The sequence below is a fragment of the Neopelma chrysocephalum genome, unplaced genomic scaffold, assembly GCF_003984885.1.
Source record: "Neopelma chrysocephalum unplaced genomic scaffold, ASM398488v2 Primary Assembly neopelma1_367, whole genome shotgun sequence".
NCBI classification, from domain to species: Eukaryota; Metazoa; Chordata; class Aves; order Passeriformes; family Pipridae; genus Neopelma; species Neopelma chrysocephalum.
This window is the reverse complement of record NW_020898031.1, coordinates 245,262-265,106: the sequence shown is the minus strand read 5'-3', so window position 1 is coordinate 265,106 and position 19,845 is coordinate 245,262. Positions and strand designations below refer to the sequence as shown.

The 19,845-nt window shown below is 48.4% G+C and overlaps 1 protein-coding gene across 2 annotated transcripts in view; it reads right to left on the bottom strand.

The window, feature by feature from the left end:
* Positions 1–19,845, bottom strand: part of UNC5D (unc-5 netrin receptor D) — an 89,032-nt gene that overhangs the window by 19,991 nt on the left and 49,196 nt on the right. Inside the window, exons 4-8 of one of the 2 annotated variants that reach the window (XM_027706343.1) lie at positions 18,257–18,360; positions 4,914–5,094; positions 4,577–4,744; positions 3,954–4,118; positions 537–569 (exon numbers count right to left, since the gene is read on the bottom strand). In XM_027706343.1, the coding sequence (XP_027562144.1) occupies positions 537–569; positions 3,954–4,118; positions 4,577–4,744; positions 4,914–5,094; positions 18,257–18,360 (651 nt within the window). The remainder of the gene's footprint in view (positions 1–536; positions 570–3,953; positions 4,119–4,576; positions 4,745–4,913; positions 5,095–18,256; positions 18,361–19,845) is intronic. The other variant, XM_027706344.1, reaches the window with a different exon arrangement.

The window sequence follows — 19,845 nt, the reverse complement described above, 5'->3', positions numbered from 1 at the left end:
CCATCCCATCCCATCCCATCCCATCCCATCCCATCCCATCCCATCCCCTGTTCCCTGGGGCAGAGCCCAGACCCCCAGCTGGGGCTGCAGGGATGGGGGGCAGGACAGGGACCCCCCCAGAGCAGCCCAGAAAGGGTGACCAGACATTCTGGACACAGGAAACCCTTCAGCAGGTGAGACAGGGAGGCTGGAGGGAGCTGGGCAAGGTCAGAGCCAGGAGTGGAACCAGATCTGGAGCAAGAAAAACCAAACTCCTCTATTAATTCCTTTTTTTCTAATCAGGAGGGCTCGGGAGATCCATTCCAGGACAAGCATTCCTGCAGGCAGGGCTCCCAGTCAGACACAAATTGCTAAGGAGTGATCACCTCTCTGGTTTTAGACCCAAGCCTATGATCACAAAGGTGCTCAGAAGACGCTTTCAGCAGATGCTAAAGCCTTTTATAAAACCTTCCGTGGCACTTAGATCCTAAACAAATAAACCAAATGGCAGAGAAGATGAGAAAAATCATATTTACAAGAGAAAAAAAACAACTTACTTTGGGATTTTATTTCATGAAGAGGTTTTTTATCTGAGAGAGAGAGAAAGAGAGAGAGAGAGAGAGAAAGTTGCACTTAATAAATTTATATGGAGCATATCTATTTCCTATATTGCTTCTGTCTCACTCTATAAATGAAACATTTTCTCCTCATTTGCTGACAATATGAATATTTTATGTTGTCCATATTTTTCTCTTCATCTTATTTTTTTCTAAATCTCTTTCAGGATGTTTCTTTGCAGTAATTTCTCACTTGGTTAATTCGAGTATTTGAATTAGCTCTATTGGATGCTGTTATTTATTTACATCTCAGCAAGAAGGAAGTTCAATACCTTGCAGTGGATCACTTGACAAAGAGTCAGTTCAGAATTAATGACTTCTGTGTGTTTGATATATGGAAAGGTGAGTGATGGATACTTTAAAAGTAACTCATAAAATACAAAAATGTAAAGTATATCCATATTTATGCACCTAAACACACCCCAATAATCACATCTATATGTGCATATAAGAACATACAGAACCAATGTACCACCATACATATGCAAATATGGGATAAAATTGGCTTTATCAGGCCTGCAGCTCTCAAAAATGAGGCTTCTCTGTCTCCCTTGTCATAATTACAGTTACCATTTATAACCTAAAGCCTGACAAAGGAACCCAGGGCTGGTTGGAAAAGGGGAAGTGAACTTCTCTGGGATTTCTGCTGCATCAGTAACACACGTTTGGGGTCGGGCTGTTTGTGGCCCAAGTGTTTGTTTCTGTTCTGGGCGCTGGGAAAAGAAATCAATAGGTTTGGAAGGTCAAAAAAAAACCAACTTTAAAGCAAACAGATAAAAGTAAAACAAGAAAAAAAAAAAGCTCTTAAAAAACACCCCTCTCTTTTATTAGGCAAAGAAAAAGTTTTCAGCTCTGCAAGAGAGAATTCCACCATGGATAAGGACACTACTGGGAATACTGGGAGGGAATAAACACTGGAAGAACAAATGTGCAAGAAACCAGGGAGTTCCTGGGGCTGTGTGGAGCCAAAGCCACCTTTGCAGGAGTCAATCCCCATTTCCCTCCCAGCCTGGCAGCCCTGGCAATCTTTCCTATGGATCAAACCCCAGATAATTCTTCCTTTGTGTCCAAGTTTGTGTCTATCCAACTGTTACAAGTGGGAGAAGAAATTCCCTGGGAGAAAAGCACTTCCAGCTGCTCCTCAGTCCAGGGCTGGACCATCAGGATCCACCCAGAGCATCAAGGAGCAAAGGGAGGACAGGGATGTTCCTCTGTGTTGTCTTTGGGTTATTCCCAAATCCTCCCGTCAGGGATCAAAGAACCCAAGGGCTGCCCCTGTTTTATCCCCATTTCCTTGACTCCAACATCCATCCCAAGGATCAGGGTTTCCTCTGCCAGCTCAGGATCCCCCCGATGCTTCCCTGGCACCCTCCACTCTCATCCTCACTTTTTCATTCCAGTTCTTATTCGTTAACCAAAGGAAGGTCTCATTTCTATTTTTGCCTCAAGAAAGGAACAAAGTTAACAAGTTGTGCCTGATAAATAACCTCCAAGAGATTAGTTTTCTGCAGCACAGTGCTGCATTTCCTCCACAATTCCCCACGGGAGGAGAGGCAGAGCAGGAAAGGCACATATTGGAAGATGAGCAGGGAGGAAAAAAAGATTTTTAAAAAATAGGGTAATTGCATCGATTCCTATTAGCTGAGAAAGCAATTACAGTCCTAAAAATAATCTGACACAAGTGTACCTGTGCAGCTCGACCCATAAAGGAGAAACAGGATCACACTTGGTGGGGGAAGAACCAGGAGACACTGAACACTCCAGTCCAGCTGAATCCATATGGAAACACAGCTTTTGGAGCAGGGATGGAGGTGTTGGAACAACCTGGGCTGGTGGGAGGTGTCCCTGCCTGTGGCAGGGGGTGGAACGAGATGAGCTTTAAGGTCCCTTCCAACCCAAACCATTCCATGATTTTGTGATTCCACAGGACATTCCCTGGCACTGCCTGGCCCAGGCAGAGGAGGGGATGAGATGTTTGAAACCCAGAGAGCTCAGAGGGCAGAGCTGAGCCAGCTCCCCTGGGTACCCAGACAAAGGCACAGGGATGGATGGATGCACCAACACATACAGAGTTCCCCTCTGGGAATTCCACAAGGCAGCTTTTATCTTTCCTACCATGAAAACCAGCCTTGCTTTAGGGAACACAGACACCAGATGATTAAAAAAAAAAAAAATAAAAAAAACCAAAATAACATTGCCCTGGTGCCACATCTGTGAACAGAACCCCAAACACACAGACCCTCTCATTTCATTTGACCAGCCTGTGGATTTTTTGATTATATAATAAAGCTTCAGAGGGCTTTGTCCTGGAATAGCTCCCAGGAATGCACTGCTGGAATTAGCAGTAAATATCACAGTGGTCTTGAGAAACAAGCAACAAGCTCAGCAGCATCCTGTGACCCCTCTGTGACACCTGAGAAGGGCCAGACTGACCCTCGAGTGATCACAGTGTGAGACAAACAGCAGGAGTGCTGGGTACCCCCTCCCACCAAAACCCAACCAGATCTCAGCTAAGGTCTCAGGTGGAAGCATCTCTGAATAATGAAGAAAGCCTGAATAAATACACAGGATGCTCTCTGCCATCAGGAAAATATTAAAATGTCAGGGCAAAAAAGAAAGTTCATTTTGTTTAGAAAAGACAGGGCAACACAGGACCACAGAAACAAAGACAGGGGACCAGTTAAATATAAAATCAAGCAAAAGCAGACTTATTCCTGCTCACATCTTTCAGCCCTGGCACTCCTGACTGCTCCCACGGCTGCCATCCCCCCTGGCGAGGTGACAGTCCCTCCACAGGCTCAGGGCTGGAATAAAGGTGCCAATTCCTCCCTGCACAGCCCTGCCACAGCTGCAGGGCTCCTTTCCTGGCTCCCACTTGTTTGTTGATAGTAACAGCCACCAAGTGCCAGATGCTTTCCAGACACAGATGAAGGGCAGATCCTTTCCCAGGGAGCTGCAGATCTGCCTGTATTTAACTCCTGTGTTAAAGGCAACAAATGGAGTAAACTCTGCCCTCGAGCAGCTCCTGCCCCGGGAGGTTCCGTGTCGGTGCAGGAGGAAAGGCAGGAGGCTGAGGGGCACATCCCGTGGGGCAGGTTGTGGTGGCCACAGCTAAACATTGCAAACCCCCTGTGCTTGGATTTTTAGAGTCATCTGACCATTCCTGGGCAAACCCAGTGCCAGGCAAACCCAGTGCCAGGCAAACCCAGTGCCAGGCAAACCCGGCGGCTCCGGAACCACCGCGGATCTCCAGCTTCACACCCACAGCCCCCTGGAACCACCTCCCTCGTCACAGCAGGTGCCACATTCCCATTCCAGCCCCCTCTCCCAGGCCATCCCAGCTCGGCCCCAGCTCACCTTGGATGCAGAGCCCCTCGGTGCAGTTCTCTGACTCCTGGCCCAGCCCCTCGCAGAACTTGCCCCCGTTGCGGGGGGGGGGAGCGATGCACTCCCGGACCCTCAGGTGCTCACACTCGGGGCTGCACACAGACCACTCGCTCCACACCTCCCAGCTGCCATCCACTGGGAGACAGGGAAAGGAAAACCAGCATCAGCTCCCTGTAGTTCCAGGTCCCATGGGAACACTTGTTCCACGTCCCTCCCCCGTAACCCCACGTTTAGTACATTGAAAGCAAACTTCTCCCAGCTAGAGAACACTTCTAAGTGAAGTTCTTATCGTAAGTTTTTTGTGCTTATCTTCCTGCTGTTACCAAAATCAGCTCTCCCTTTCCAATCCCCCCCACACTCCCCAGTTACAGGATTTCTCACTCTGAGCCAGTTGTTGAGTGTTCTGTCAGTAAATCACAGCGTGGACAAGGAGCCACGGGTGCCTGTCACTGGTGCCACACCGGGCTCTGAGCTCCAGCCTGAGCAGGGCTGTGAGTATTTCCCCCTTCCCTCCTCGGTGGGCTCTCAAAGCCCAGCTCTGCCCGGCACCAAAAGCCGTCCCAGCCAATGCAACACTCGCCGTGGGGACTCACCGGGGCAGAGGGAGGTGCAGGTGATCTTCTGCACGGACATGCCCTCGCAGAAGGCCCCCCCGTTGAGGGGGGCAGGGTTGGTGCAGGTCCGGGAGCGTTTCTGCCAGCCCCGGCCGCAGCGGGCGTTGCAGTTGGACCACTCTGTCCACGACGACCACCCCCCATTCACTGAGGAACAAAACCACAAAACAACCCTCAGGTCGTGCCAGGAGACACCCAGCAACAAATCCCACCAGGGGGGAGCTCCTCCTGATGGGAAGATCAGCCCTGGGATTTGGGGTTCTGCAGCAGGGAGAGCCCCGACACCCCGGTGCCCAGGGGGAGCCCTGGCACTGACCGTACACCACCACGGTGGCAGACATGCTCCTCCTCTTGGCCACGATGTTGGCAGCCATGCAGGTGTAGTTGCCCGAGTCCGAGAGCCGCGCCTGGCGGATGATGAGGTTGTGGTCGGCCCTGGTGTCGATGTTCTCGTCCAGGTTGGAGTCGATGGGCTCCTCGTTCTTCAGCCACTCCACCTGCACGGGGAAGGAGCAGAGCAGAACCTGGAGGAGGTTCTCAAAACGAAAGCACCTGGGCTAATCACCTCATTAATCTCGTTAATGCTTCCTCTGATTGGTAACTCAGATCTTTGCTCAAAGAACACGGAGGAAAATCTCAACCAGGGGAGAATAAGAAATGTTTTTAGACACTGCTCTTGGTGCGCCGTGCTTTACATGCTCAAACAAGTGGACAACTGCCAGTTAAGGTTCATATTAGGCTGGGATGGCACATAGGAAGTGTTATTAATTCTACTTTTTTGAGAAGAAACCGAGAGACACTGAAGTGTCAGTAAAGAGACACTGAAATGACACTACAGACAAAATTGCTTGACATGACAGACAGCAGAAGAGCCAAGTAATCATAACAGATTCCCAATTTCCATAAACATCCTTAAAACAGAGACCATTAATGTTTGCTGTCATGGCACATGAACACCATGAGATGCTGGGTATAATATATTTCAATGCATCTTCTCGAGTTCACCGACCAACATGTCTCTGAGCAGCCCCAGGAATCATCTGCAAGGCATTTCTCCACTTGAAACATTAGAAACAAATAGCTAAGGCACAGCAAGCTGCTCTTACAGAAGTGAAAAATTAAAAATAGAAGCAAAATCAACTGATTCCACTCAAAGACTGAAGATATGTGAGTTATTTTAATGGCTTTTCTGGACCTGAAGGAGGTATGGCTGGGCCCTGGAGTCAAATACCCTTCTCAGCTCAGTTCAGATGAATAACCTCGTTTAGTAACTTGTGGAAGGACTTGGAAGTTCATGGTAATGAGCTTATGGATTTGGTAGCTACAGGCACTCATTAGCACTCTGCTCTGCGCAGATGGTCTGCAATTTGTGGATTTTCCAGTTTATAAACAAAGCTGCAAAAGCTGACCAGCAAAGCCAATTACAGCCCGTGCCAGGCAGCAGGTTCCCCTTCCAGGAGCATCACTGGGGTGGGGTGGCTGGGACAGGAGGGGTGGGAGGGATGGATCCATCCCCCCGTGTCCCAGACCGGGGCTGGAGACTCTCCTGGGAAAGACTCTGGGTCTGGGGCACTTTATCCCACACCAGGACCATGGACTTAAACAGTTATTTTACACATCTGGGTAAAAGAGCATCCAGCTCTGACTCCTGCCATTCCTTCCCCCAGCCAAGGGACACCTCCCCTGTGCCAGCAGTGCCAAACCCTTCCCTGAACAACATCTCTTGGAGCACATTCCACTTTCCTCTGCTCTGAGGCACGGAACAGCCAAGGAATCTGTTTGCTGCTCAGTCTCCCTTCTGCAGTTAACTTTAATCCTAATTGTCCAAGGGGGTTTCAGCACAGAAATTAGGAATGCAATTTAAATTATGGAGCAGCCACAGGAGCATAAATCAAGTGACAGAAACTCGATGGTCGCGCTCAGAACCGAAACCACTTTAATGTGCAGAGAAATGTTCAGAGCAATGACAAACACGTCCAGCACTCCCAGAGTTCACTGTGTCACGAGTGCATTGATGAATTTTGCATGTTGGCTCTGATCAGGTCAGGGATTTTGGGGACAGGAGTGTCCCCATTCCTGTCACACACTCCGGGCTGTTCCAGGAGGGAGCACACTCTGCTCCCGTGTTTGCTGGCACTGCCAGGTTTGGGGAATGAAAACCACTGACACTAAAGCAAAGCCTTTAGAGGAATGATGATCACAGCAAAGGGGGAACATTAAACAGACAGAACATAAACACCAAAGTGCTGAGACGGGAGATCAAACCAGGGTTTGTTCCGAGGGACACGCGGCGCCTTCTCCTTCTCATCCGGAGTGGATGGAACTGCCAACACTCCCCTCACTCAGCCTCCCCCTCCCTTGAAGAAAACCAGCCTCATTCCGAGCCATTCCCTGCCTTTGCCTCGGCAGGGGGGTGATTTCAAAGATGGAGAACTAAGGGATGAACTCATGGGATGAACCGATAAATTTAAAGGACTCGTGGTGACAGAAGATGGGTGGCACTGGCAGGGATGTGACCTTTGGAAGAATCCAGCCCACACACAAATACAAACAAACCAAGCAAGGAAAATAAAGGCAACAAAGCATCTGCAATGTCTCCACACTGAAATGAGCAGCAGGGGCCTGAATTGCAACCCCTTAAGAGTAGACTCAAAACTCATCAGCATTTAACTCCCCTCCCTTTGTCACCAGTGGAGGTCACACAGCTGCTTGTAACAGAATTATATCCTTTTCTTTTTAAGAATTTTAAGATCTGAAGATCTTAAATGTTTCTATATTGAACCAGACTTAAAACCTGCTGTACCATACCATAAGTTTGTATAAAGATATCTGGGGTTTTTTTTTCCTGAAATTCAATCTGCTCAGAATTAAAATACCCCCGTCATTTCTTAGGAAGGCTAATCAGGGAATGATCTCCAAAGGCAGTGCAGGGGCAGATGGGGATTAACTCAGCCCCTCCGAGCTGGGTGGCAGCAGCAGCCGAATTAGCATAATCAGAAATTTGTTCCAATTACAGAAAGCAATTATCAAAGACCAGCTTACAGCACTATCACAGTAAAATCAGCTCATACCCCACATCCCACGTAGATTACAATGGGTGTTAGGGAACTCTTGTCCTTCAGAAATAAACCTCATCCCACCTCAGCCACGGCTCTGTCTCCTGGCACAGGTTAAACCTCTGCCCATCCCAGGGGTGACACTCGTGGCCTCCACGAGAACAGAATGTTACACCCCAAAAATCTGAGCTGCTTTGGAGCCCCACTGTGAGACCACAGGAGCATTTTTTTCCCCCTTTGACCAGCACAGTGTTGGCCTTTCCATGAAATTCCAGGAGCAAAACGACCCAACTCCCAGAGGAGGAAACAACACTCCCCTGGCTGGGAATCACTGCTGCTCTGCCAGGTTTGAGGGAGGCTGCACAGCTGGAAAACCTCCTGTGAGACTAAAGAACATTCCTATTTGCAGCAGCAGAAATTACTTTTGCTTGGCTGGTTTTAATACCAAACTTATCGGACTTATTTATTTTAACATTTATTATTTAAACCTCGAAGATGAGAGCAGGTCAGAGAGCAGGGATGGCTCTGAAATGGTTTGATGCACTAATTCTTCATCAGCTTCTCAGTGTGACTCGAACATCCCAGGACCTGGCTGCACAGGACTCAGTTTCTGCTTCTTTCTGGTGATCTTGTTTGAGGATACAAACCCACCAGCAGCAAATGCAGCCCTCAGCTCTTGTGGGCACACGTGATAACTTGGCAGGTCAGAAGACAAAAGACCTCAGTGCCCCTGTTTCTGGCTTATCCTCTCCTGCCCTTTAAGCACAACATCTGACTTTCTCGTGTGGTCAATCCCCAGAGTACATATATATCAAAGATAATATAGTTAGAATGTCAGCTCCTCTTCAAGAGACAATCAATTGCTCTCTCCATGCAAGATAAACACTTCAGGAGCTGGAGATGGGAAAGGTCAACACCTGACTCACGACAACACAAAGGTTTCTTGTAGCATCATCAAGATCCCGGTTTTTAACAGTCTCCCTCTCAGCTGGAAAAGCAGCAAACACCTCCTTACCTCCCTCTCAGACCTAGCAGGACACTCCTGCTCCTAAAAACTCAAGCTGGAGAAATCTTGCTCAGTGTTGCAGCTGGGCTGGGTGAGGATGGGCAGGGCAGGAGCCCCAGGGATGCCTTAAAGGGCACAATCTTTGTTCCTTTTATTTTCCTTTCCTCCCCAGGACTCAAACAAGCAGCACTAAATCACTGTGGGAGTTTAACCCAAAACAAAGGCCAGTCTGGTGGATACAAACATCCCCTTTATGATCCCATCCTGGTTTCACCAGCACAATCAGCCCCCATCCATCCCCGAGCCCAGCGCTGCAAACAGGGGAAGCAGGTCAAGCTGTACCTGCTGCATCCCTCAAATTAATCCAGCCAGGGAACACTGCTCCCCAATCATTTAATCACAGGGCTGTCATACTGGGCTGGTAAGCATATTTTTCCTTCATTAGATTGAATGTATAATCTCATTACACAAATCTGACACGCTGACTAACTCATAAATCAGCCCGGGCTGCTCTTGGTCGTGCTGGGGGAAGCTCAGAGGAACGTTTGCTTTGAAGGGATGTACCTGGCTGTTGCAAGAGGGATCATCTGAAAACTTGAGTGCTGCTAATACCCATTTTCTGTGCTATTATCTCCCTTTATGTGGCTGCACAAACCCTCACCAGCAAGGGAAGCCACGAGAGAAGATGCTCACTGGTGGCAGCTCCAGGGCACTGCTCATCCTCTGAGCTCTGTCTGTGTGCTCTGGAACCCCAACCAAACACTGCTAGTGATGGAAAACCCAGAGAAGGGAACACAGGTTGACATGGGAGGGGGTGAGTCAAAATGAAATTAGAATCAGGATAATGGGAGAGGTGACAGCCTGGACGTGGGTATCAATTTATAGAGGGAAAGGTGGGCAAGGAGCTGACTCAGACGGGCTATTTTAAATCACTGCCATGAAGATCCACTGCTAAATATGCCACTGCTAATGGTACATTGTCTGATTGTTAAAGACATCATCAGATCCCAAAGAAGTTTACCCTTATTCCTATTTTTGGAGGAATCGGTGTCTGACATTAACTGGTTTTTATCCCCATGCACAAACGAGGAGTGAATCAGCACTAATGAACCCCAAGGTCATTAGGTGGGATGGGATGGGAGCTTTCCAGGGGGGCAGTGCACACACAGGACCTTTTAATGGTAAGCAGCAATAAATGATGCTGGGGAGGCTCAAATCCTGGTCCTTTGGCTGCAAAGCCCAGCAGTGGAGGGGGAGCAGCTGAGCCTCAACTGCAGCTTCTGTGTCTGAATAACTCAGAACCCGAGGGGGTGGAGTGACCCCCAGGTCTTACCCTAAAACAGGCAGAGCACACTGGATGTTTCCTGTGGATCAGGAACTTCCCTGTGGATTGGGATGGGCAGAAACAGAGCCCAAGGCAGGGAAGGTGCTCCCGGTGCCACACCACTGAGGTTTTCCCTGCTTTCAATGCCCAGACATTTGGAAAGTAATGAAAAGTGCTGCTGACACTGAAAAAAAAAGCCCTTTTTAGATAAGATTATTGACACTACTGTTTGCAGTGTTTAGCCAACGTGGCATCCTGATAGGCAGAACCACATCCATGGGAAATCCCTGGAGATAAGAAAATCATCACAGGAAGTTCTGCAGTAATTGAAACCAAAGCCTGTTCTGCCATCCCAGCAAACAAGGCTGTGATTTGACTGATCTCAAGAGCTCTGGTGGATCTTTAAGACATGATGTTGCTCTTTTTCGTTAGCAGCCCTTCAGATATGATAATTTCAAGGGAGTAATTGGGAGCTCTCACCAACAGAAACATCCTTTAGATCCATCAGTGACTCACGGGTTTGTACATATTGGAGAGAGCAATTAACCTCAAACTCTGCATTTAAAGAAATACATTGTTAGTTAACAAATGTGTAACATTTACGTTGTGTCACTGAAAACTAAATTGAAACACCAGATTCACAACTCAGTGGTTTCTCCTAAAGCTGTTTGCACTGATGCTCCTCCAAATCCTTCAGTCAAAACCTACATCACAGTGAAGTCTCCAAATCCTTGTAGGACCCTCTCACACAATTATCTGCATAATTATAAACATAATGATAAAGTCTTATAACTTATCCTTTCATGTTCAAGCATTCAAAATTAAGCACATTTCTGAAAACAGGGCCAGAAAAACACACACCACTGCAAAGCAGCACATCAAACCCAGAAAAGCCCCAAAGCACATGTCTGTATAAAAAGGAATTATCTATTCAGGGGAACTACAAAGTTATCTCCCTTCTTTTTTCTTTTCATTTCAGCAATCTAATTCAGAAGTGCTTTGCTCCAGCATTTCTATTTCATGACCTCGGTACCCCCCTGGCTGTATTGATTTATTCACAACAAGTCAAATCTCAGAAGGGAAACAAACATTTTTTTGCTGCTGGAAGAAAACAGCGTCCACAGTTCCCTCGTCTGCCTGGAAGGCAGCACGTGCCTCCACCATGGAGAGAGCATCCAAGGGGTGCTGCCCAAAAAAAGGACACCTGAGCAGGGAATAAAATGCTCTCAAGAGCTGCAAAATGTAGAGAGTCAGCAGAAGAGGCACCTGGACTGCTGCAGATGTTCCCAGCTTTTTAAATAATGAAATAACTATTTGAAATAATTTAAAATAATTTAAAATAATTTAAAATTATTAAATAATTTTTTAAAAAGCAGATTTTAACGAAGCAAAAATAAAAAATAAAGCTCACCATGACCCTGAGCTGCACAACCAGCTCCCCCAGCTCGTGGACCTGCAGGCCTGTGCAACCCCCTGCCCTTTTATTCCTCACTCACCCAGAACATGAACAGAGCCAGAGATCTGAGGCTCTGTTTCTGCATATTCAGCAATGGTTCTACAGAGCAGTCCCAGGTTCAACAAAAGAGCTTCAGCTGAGCAGGAGTTCTGCAGAATGAAGAGACCTGTGACCAGGTCACCACGTTCTGGGGGGTCAGTCCAGCCCAGCAGCTCCTGTGTCACCCTCACCTTGCACAGTTCTCAATCTTTGCTATGAAATTATGAGATTGCTCTTAAAAGCAGCTAAAACCCTAAATCTAACCAACAGATAAATCACAGCTGAGACCCCCTGCACACCCCCCAGCTCAGGCTGGGAAGGGAAACGTCTTCAGTGAGAAATGAAAGCCATTTATTGCACTCGGAGCTAATACCCCTTAAAGGTAGAGCAAATATTGCTATTCCAGACACAAGAGCTGTGTGAGCACCTGTACAAATGCAGGCTGTTTGCATTTAGCAATCCCCCTCTGCTGTCTGTGAGCAGGGCAGGATTCATTGCAGGCCATAACTCAGAGCCTGCTTTGCCGGGGTGTTTTACTGCAGCCCCATTATCCTCCACATCCCATTCCGGTGTGTGCACAGCCCCATAAATACCCAAACCTGTGTCAAACAGGCTCTCACCACTTTTGGAACACTTGCAGCTTTTGAATTTTATGTGGGTTTGGCGTTTTGTTGATGTGCCTGCAATGGAATGTGTGCTGCCCAGAAGAGAAATGATTTTGCATTTCCATTAAAAGCTCCAGTGGTAAATAAACCCTTGGAACTCAGGCAGATATTCCTGGGAACGTCTACAGCAGTCCATTAAAACGTCAAAATCTGTGTTAAACATCTGAAAAAATAGCACTGGATACAACACATTTAAATCTTAAATATATGCATATATTATGTGATAAAGATATTTTAGAGTATTCCACAAACCTCTGCAGAGCACTCAACAGTAATAGTTCAGTAACAGTAAACTATCAGTAATAGTTTAGCACAACAGCTGCCCTTTTATTATGAAAAAATAAAAACCACAAACCCAAACCAAAAAAAAACCCAACACAACAACAAGCAAACGAAAGAACCCAAACCCCACAAAAAAACCCCACCCCAAGCAAGTTGCTTCTAATGCTCAGATATGAGCTGCTCAGAGACCTCGTCTCAGAGGGTATTTATTCATAAGAAAGGGATTTAGGATGAATTTTGAGGTCAGCTTCTGCTCAGATTGGCTCCCCCAGCTCATCCCACCCTGCAGGTCTCACCTCAGACACCTCAGCATCGTCCTGGTGAGGAGAAGCAGAGCCCAGCAAGCTCAAGGTTTGCTTTGGGTTCATTTATCTGAAAGCCTGAGGTTCATAAACACTTATCTCTGCTGTCATCTGGCACTTCAGCACCAAGGCAGTGACATTTCCAAGGGCCAGGACAGAGCAATGGGGACAGGGTTTATTAACCCACCCCAGGGCAGCTCCAGCCCCATTTCACAGGACCATCAGTCTCACACCTTCTCCACATTTAACACACTCAGGTCACACCAAACCCAGGGCTCAAGAAGGTGCCACAAACTCCTTCCGCTGCTGAATTTCAGTGCAGGATGTGGCAGCTCACTGTCCAAATGAAGAAACATTTAAAAACCTGATTATCAAGTGCACTGAATGAAACAGGAGCAGCCCCTGACAGCTGGAGGGACCCAAAGCCCTTTTGGCACCGAGGAAGAGCAGCAGGGATGTTCCTCCAGCAGACACAGCCCCTGGCTGAGGGATCACCAGCTGCAAGAGGAAGAGCTTTTTATTTTGCTCCTGAACCAAAAAAGAATTAATATTTCACTCTCTGAAGCACTAATAAGGGAGAACACACAGAACAGAGATTATCCCAGACCTCATTAAATGGGTATTGCCTGTTTTCCAGGTTCCAGCTGGTTTGACAAGAGCCAGGGAGCAACACCAGGACTGAAGGAACCAGGCAGGGAGGAGGAACTGCCAGCAGTGACCCAGAGAGGGTGGGGTGATTTATTCTGTTTGCTGCAGGATCTATTAAGCCCCTGAGCTGGTCAGAGCTGCACAAAGTGACAGAACTGAGGTGCCCCCGTCCTTCCCTCTGAGAGGAAACGCTCCTGTCACGGCTCCAGCTCAGCTCAGTGACTTCTTAAAACCAACAGAAAGAAAAATACTCCTTGGCAGGAGCAGAGGGAAGCACTGAGGGGTGATTAGGGCTCCCAACCTGCCAGCATTATGGATCTGAAATCCCACCAAAGCTGCTTTAGACAGCCAGGGCAATGGGGCTGAGCAGCACTGGATCGTGGTGATGGCAGGGCTGTGACACCCAGGAAATCACAGGACAGTGGATATTTCTCAGGGATGGGGGCTTGGGACCTATTTAGAAACCCACAGCTGCACCTCCACTGCACTTGGGGCAGAACAACAGAAAAACAACCTCAGAGAGGCTTCACTTCTTCAGAGAAGAGTTATTTAAAGGCAGAATGAGGAGCAAGCACTACACAGAAAGGAGGGGAGCTGAAGATGCTGACACTCAGCACATACAGAGGCAGCAACAAGCTTGTCAAGCACTGCAAAAAGGAGGATCTATTATGCTTTATGCCTTCCCCCACCCCCAAAAATGAAGAGTTTCAAGAAGCTGGAGAGAGCACAGACTGGAGAAAACCTATTTAAAGGAAGACCAAAAGGTCAGCTGAGAAGATAAGGGATGCATATGCCAGGAAATTCCCTTGAGGAGACACAGAGGAGAAAAGAAACAAGAGGTCTTATTCTGTATTGTACTGCACAAAATGGAGCAGTGCCTATAAAAAGATCAGAATTCCACCAACAGGGAGGCAAATTCATCCATCCATCCACCCATCCATCCATCCCACCTGCTGACTGACCCCTGTGCTGAGCTCTGGCTTGCAGGGGATCAGGGTTTGGTGACCCCAGGCTGGACCCCACAACTGCCTCCTTCCAGGACTGGGATGAACGAAGAGGAAAATGCCCAAGAACTTGGGGAGCAAACAGAGAGAGAGTTCAGAGAGACAGAGAGTTCCTCTGAGCTCTGCTGGGCACCACCCCCACCTTCTCTGTGTTCCAAACAGGCTGAGCTGGGTGAGCTCCAGTTTCCACCTCCCATCCCCAGGGCTGCACTGGGGGCTGAACCCCGGCCAAGGCTGAGCACAGAGTGTGTTTTATGCCAGGCTGCAGGTCAAGGATATGCTCTAAAAGTCATCTAAAAGCAGCTTGAGGCTTCCCTGGTGCTGAGCCCCAGGAATAACTGCTGTGTGTGCTGGGAACGTGCAGGGCAATGAACTGAACCTGCAGGGCCACGATAAACACGGGCAGAGCTCTGCAAACAGCTCAGCCAGAAACCAGCACAGCCCCGGGGTGAGGAACACAACCTCAATAACACAGAGCACTTGTCTGAGCTGTGTAAAGGCTCCTCTGCAGCAACAGGATTGTGTGAGAGGGGAGGGAACTGCCAAGGGAGAGCAGCAGATAAAGCACCTCAAGGAACGCGTCGTGTGTCGTGTCCCTGTCAAACACTGCTGTAAAAACATCCCTCTGATAGAGAAGCTGCTCTTCCCTTCATGGATTCCTTCAGAATGTTCCCCAAACCACGGCTGTGTGTGATGGGCAGGGTCAGCCCTGCTGAGCAGTCACGGATCCCCCTCAGCCCCGTGGCTCCTGCAAACCCAACACTCAGCTCCAAACCTTCTGGGGGAACTCAGCCCTCCCCTCCCTCTCATTCCCACCCTGCCAGTGAAGAGCAGAATCCCTTCCCCTCAAACAGTCCCAGCAACGCAGGGGGGGCTCAGAGAGCCCAGCCCGGGTCCCCGCCTGGCAGCACAACCACACCCAGGGGAGCAGGATCCCTCTGGGAGCTCAGCTGATCCCAGGAGGATCCCCCACTGCTCCCCAGAGCACCCATGGAGCCAAAGGAGGCCTCTGCTGCTCACAATTAATAAACATCTCCCTGGGGAGAAGCTGCTGGGGGACCGAGAGCCAGAACTGACTCTTCCCCAGGCCAACTCCACATCAATAGTGAGAGGAATGGCTCTGGTCCCACAGAGCCCTGTGCCAGCAGAGACTCTGTTAGATTTGAATCAACACTTGCCACAGCAGGGGATTTTCAGCTGTTCTATTTAAATGCTGAATTTTCTTTTTTATTTCGATGCTTAACTCATAAAAACTGAATTTATTTGGGTTGGGTGCTGATGCCTGCAAGCACAGCTGCTCACCAGCTCTCTCTGCTTGCTATGTAAATGCATGAGAAGAGGATTCAAAACCTTTTTTGTCTGCCCAGCACAAGGATTTGGGTTTTCTTTCTCTCTCAGTGCTGTAAGTGATGCACCCAGAGAGCCCCAAACCCCCAGCACCCTCCCCAGGCAGAGGTGTGCACAATGGTCTCGTGTTCTCATCTCCAGAATTAAAACCCTGCTGCTTCCCTGTTTGTAATCCCTGGATTGTTTGCTTTCACTGGCACCTTATTCAGCTTAAAGACTATTTACTAAACTGAGCCGTGGGGGCAGAGCAGCCACAGTGTCACAGGAGCTTCCAATTCCTGGGCTCCAGACAAGCAGTGGCTGAAATCACCAGGTGAGAGCATCTGAGGAGTGACTAAAGATGTGGAAAGGAACAGTGGAAAAGAAAGTTTCTCCCTCCTGGGGAGGTTAATTCCAAGGAAACCGTGTCAGCCATCCCCAGGAAATATCCCTGCCTTCCACTTCTTCAGGACTAATGACAGGAATTTTCAGATTAAGCTGTGGGGTGGGTGAAGAACATTCACTTTCAGGGTTTCCAGCCTCAGGTTTAAGAAATCTTCAGTGTCCCCAAGATCCAGAAAAACAATTCCAGGCACGAAGATTTATACCCTTGACAATGGGGCAGGTTCACATGAACAACTGGGCTGAACTGAGGTTCCACTCCAGTTTTAGGTTCCACTGTCCCAGCCCTTCCCAGCCCCTGCCAGGAATACCTGGATTAATGAGGGATGGTGGCAAACACAGGGAATGGGTGTGGGTTTTAGGGAAATAATATTCCTGAACTCCTACACTTGATGGAATAATCCAGCCCTTCCCAAGGGACTCAGACACACACTGGGAACACAGGAGGGGCTGGAATCTGGGATCCCTTTGTTTTCAGTTCCCATTTCCAGCCCCGTGCCCAGTGTGGATTAAACAAACAAACAACAACCCACAATTAGCATCCACTTTGCATCTGATGAAACACAAGACGAGCTCCTTTGTCCAGAGTTATTTCAAGCCTTGTGTTTTCATCCAGGGCTCCATCCAAACTCTAATGAAATAAATTCCTGGCTCAGAACCACGGGGTTTGTTGCCAGCACGGGGGTTGAAACCCTCCTGCACTTCTGAGCACCCCCAGAACAATCCCTGAGAGGGGTTTGGGGCTGTCTCAGCCCTTTCTCAGCCCTGGGTTTAACAGGGCAGGTTGTCCTTTCACTGGGAGGTACCAGCAGAGTTTAGAACCTCGAGCTCAGTGTCCCAGAGCCAGGACTGGTTTAACCTGGACCCACTGAATTATTTCCAGCAGCCTTTTTATCTGGATGGGCCCAGAATTAGCCTGAGCCTTTATGGGAAATGTTATTGGGCCAAAGCAAATATGACCTGTTGAGATTTACAGGCTTTATTAGCAGCAATAACAAGTTTACTGTCAACATCAGTGTATCAGGGTTTATTGGGAACTCCACCATTTTTATCTGTAGAAAGCAATTAAAATGTCACTCTTCCATCGGATATAATTCCTAACTTCCATAGAGAACAGAGCCCCTGTTTAACTGGGGAGTGTAAAGCTGTGTAGTTCAACAAATCCTGAAATTCTCAGTGAAATTCAAACAGACCAAGGGTGTTTAGGCACCTCTGGAAGTTTGTTTTGTCTACGAAACAGATCCATTTACCAGAGCACACATTCAGGAATTCTGGCAATTCTCTGTAACACAACATCCACTTTTCTAAAAACATTAAACACAAGTAAAAATAACACAGCTGAGGGGAAGGTGGGAGCAGAAACCTGAATGCCAGAGTAAAGCACATCAGAGACCTGGACACAAATTCATCCTCATTTCCAACTCGCTTTCCTTTGGGGCTGTACCATCTCCACCTCACTGGCAGTGCCTTTGCACCCCTTTCTGCTGCATTTCTCCTCTTTATTATCAGTGACATCTGCCCAACACTCTCCTCCTTGGCTAAAAGACACACATTTCTTTGGAGTTTATTTTCCCCTCGCTCCTTTTGTTCCCTCAATTAGAACAAACCCCAGTGATGGTGGAGATGAGGGGCAAAAATAACTCCTGAGCGAACCTATTTGTCTTCCTCAGAAGCTGCTGAAGAGCCTGCAGAGTGCAATTAGAAATACAACGTTTTCTTGTTGTTTTTAAAGCCTCTGTAGCAGATTTTTAACCACGACCCACTTAGAACATCTCCCTGCCAGAACAGCCTGGCCGTGGCCATTTTAAGGCATCCCCATTAGTTTCCTGTTAAGACTCAACTCCCAGGACAAAAAGCATGTTTAAAGCTAAGCAAAAACCCACCAAATTATTATCTGCAGCAGATTTTCCCTTCTCCAGCAACAATTCATCATAATATTTTTAGGTTTGCCTTTTCCCTTTGTTTTTTTTTTTTTTACTTTTCAAGGAGAAAAGCGACCCCTGAGAAAAGGAGCCGCAATCTGTTTTGGGTTTGGAAGGACAAAAACACCAGAGATTGTCTCAAAACCTGGATTCTTCAGAGAACTCTCCTGGGTTTGGGTAGAGAGCTGAGCCCTTCTGCTCCCTCCCTGTCCCCCCCAAAGCCTCACCTCGGCCGCAGGGACCCCCTCGGGGGGTCGGCAGTGCAGGACAATCATCCCCTCGATGGGAACCTCCTTCCCCTGCGGGTCCTGCTCGAAGTTCTTCCTCAGATCTGCAGGATTTAAAGCAGTGACTCATCAGAATCCATCACCCTTCCAAAGGCCACTCCTGCCCCCAGAGCCCTGTGCTGGCTGCAGGGTGGGCCTGTCCTTGATAACCCAGAGTTACTAATTCCTGCCCAGGTGAGAGCAGGGAGACCCTGGATCCCCAGATCCCATCACCCCCAGCTGTGTTCCCATTTCTCCACCTTTCCAAACCCACCTGGGTGCAGGCACAACCCATGCCATAACCCCCCTCCATGTGTTCCAGCTGGGCATTCACTCCCTGGAGCTGCTGCCTTTCCAAAACAGGGGAACTGAAAGCAAAAAAACAACCCTGTGGAATTCTGAGGGTGCTGAGAGAACCAGCTGAGAGAAGCCAAGCCTGGGTGGACCATATTCCTGGCACCCCCTGCCCAGGGGAGGGTCTGACAGCACCTCCCAAGGGGGATGTGTCCTTGGGGCTGTTGTAGGGAAGGACTGAGAGCAATTCCAAGGTTCCTCATTCCAGACAGCCCAGCCCAGCTGAGGGTAAGGAATGTCTCAGTCACACTGATGTGGTGGCAGCACTTCCACGGACAAGTGTCTGGGCAAAGCAGAACAGACCCAAAGGAGAGCTGGATCCAACATCCCAGACCTGCCCCGGGGATGCTCAGGAACGTGGGATGTTTTCCTTGCTGTGGAAGGAAAACAGAACACCAGGAATGCTCCTTCCTGCGTGTGCTGGGAGAGCTGGGATGTTCCACTGGGAACACTCGGTGCCTTCACACAGTCTCAGACTCCACAGGGTGGATTTACTGCCTTCATTCCCTGCCTTGCTCACACCTGCTGAAATCCAGCAGCAGCTCCCAGGCAGCCCCACTTCCATAGATTACACAAAATCCAGGAAGCTGCTCCCTGGAGAGAGATGCACACAGTGCCTGGGTTCTCCTTTTCATGGTTCTCTGTTGATGCTGATTTTTTTTTCCCCCCGGATAACCAACATCTTTTCCACTCCTCTATTTAAAAAGCTGTTCATTAACAGCCGGGCTGCAGCTGTGCCTACAAATGCCTTTATTAGGATGAAAAATGGAGCAAGATCCATCTTCTCATTTTCTCTGCCTTCCCCACTATCACATGGAAATACTCACCTGCTTTTCCAGTGCTGCAACGCTCTGGACCTGACTCACAACCCAAGAATCTTTGGGATTTAAGTGCAAAAGGAAAAGAAAGGGAAGGAAAAAAGTGCTCAGTTCCTCCCAGAGGTGCTGGGAACACATCCTAGGTTGTGTGTGCTGTCCCAGACTGGACCTGCCAGGCTGTGGTGGTTTGAAAAAGGCTCCTCCTCAAGAGAAGGAAAGGTTCCTCCTCAGGAAGAATGAAAATCTCCCAGGAAGTCTCCCAAAGGCTCAGGCTCGAGAGATGTTGGAATTTTTACAAAGAACAGAAAAACCTGTTTAAGCAATATTTAAATCCGCTGCCTTGAAATGAAGGACACTAACTAATACTACAGAAACTAA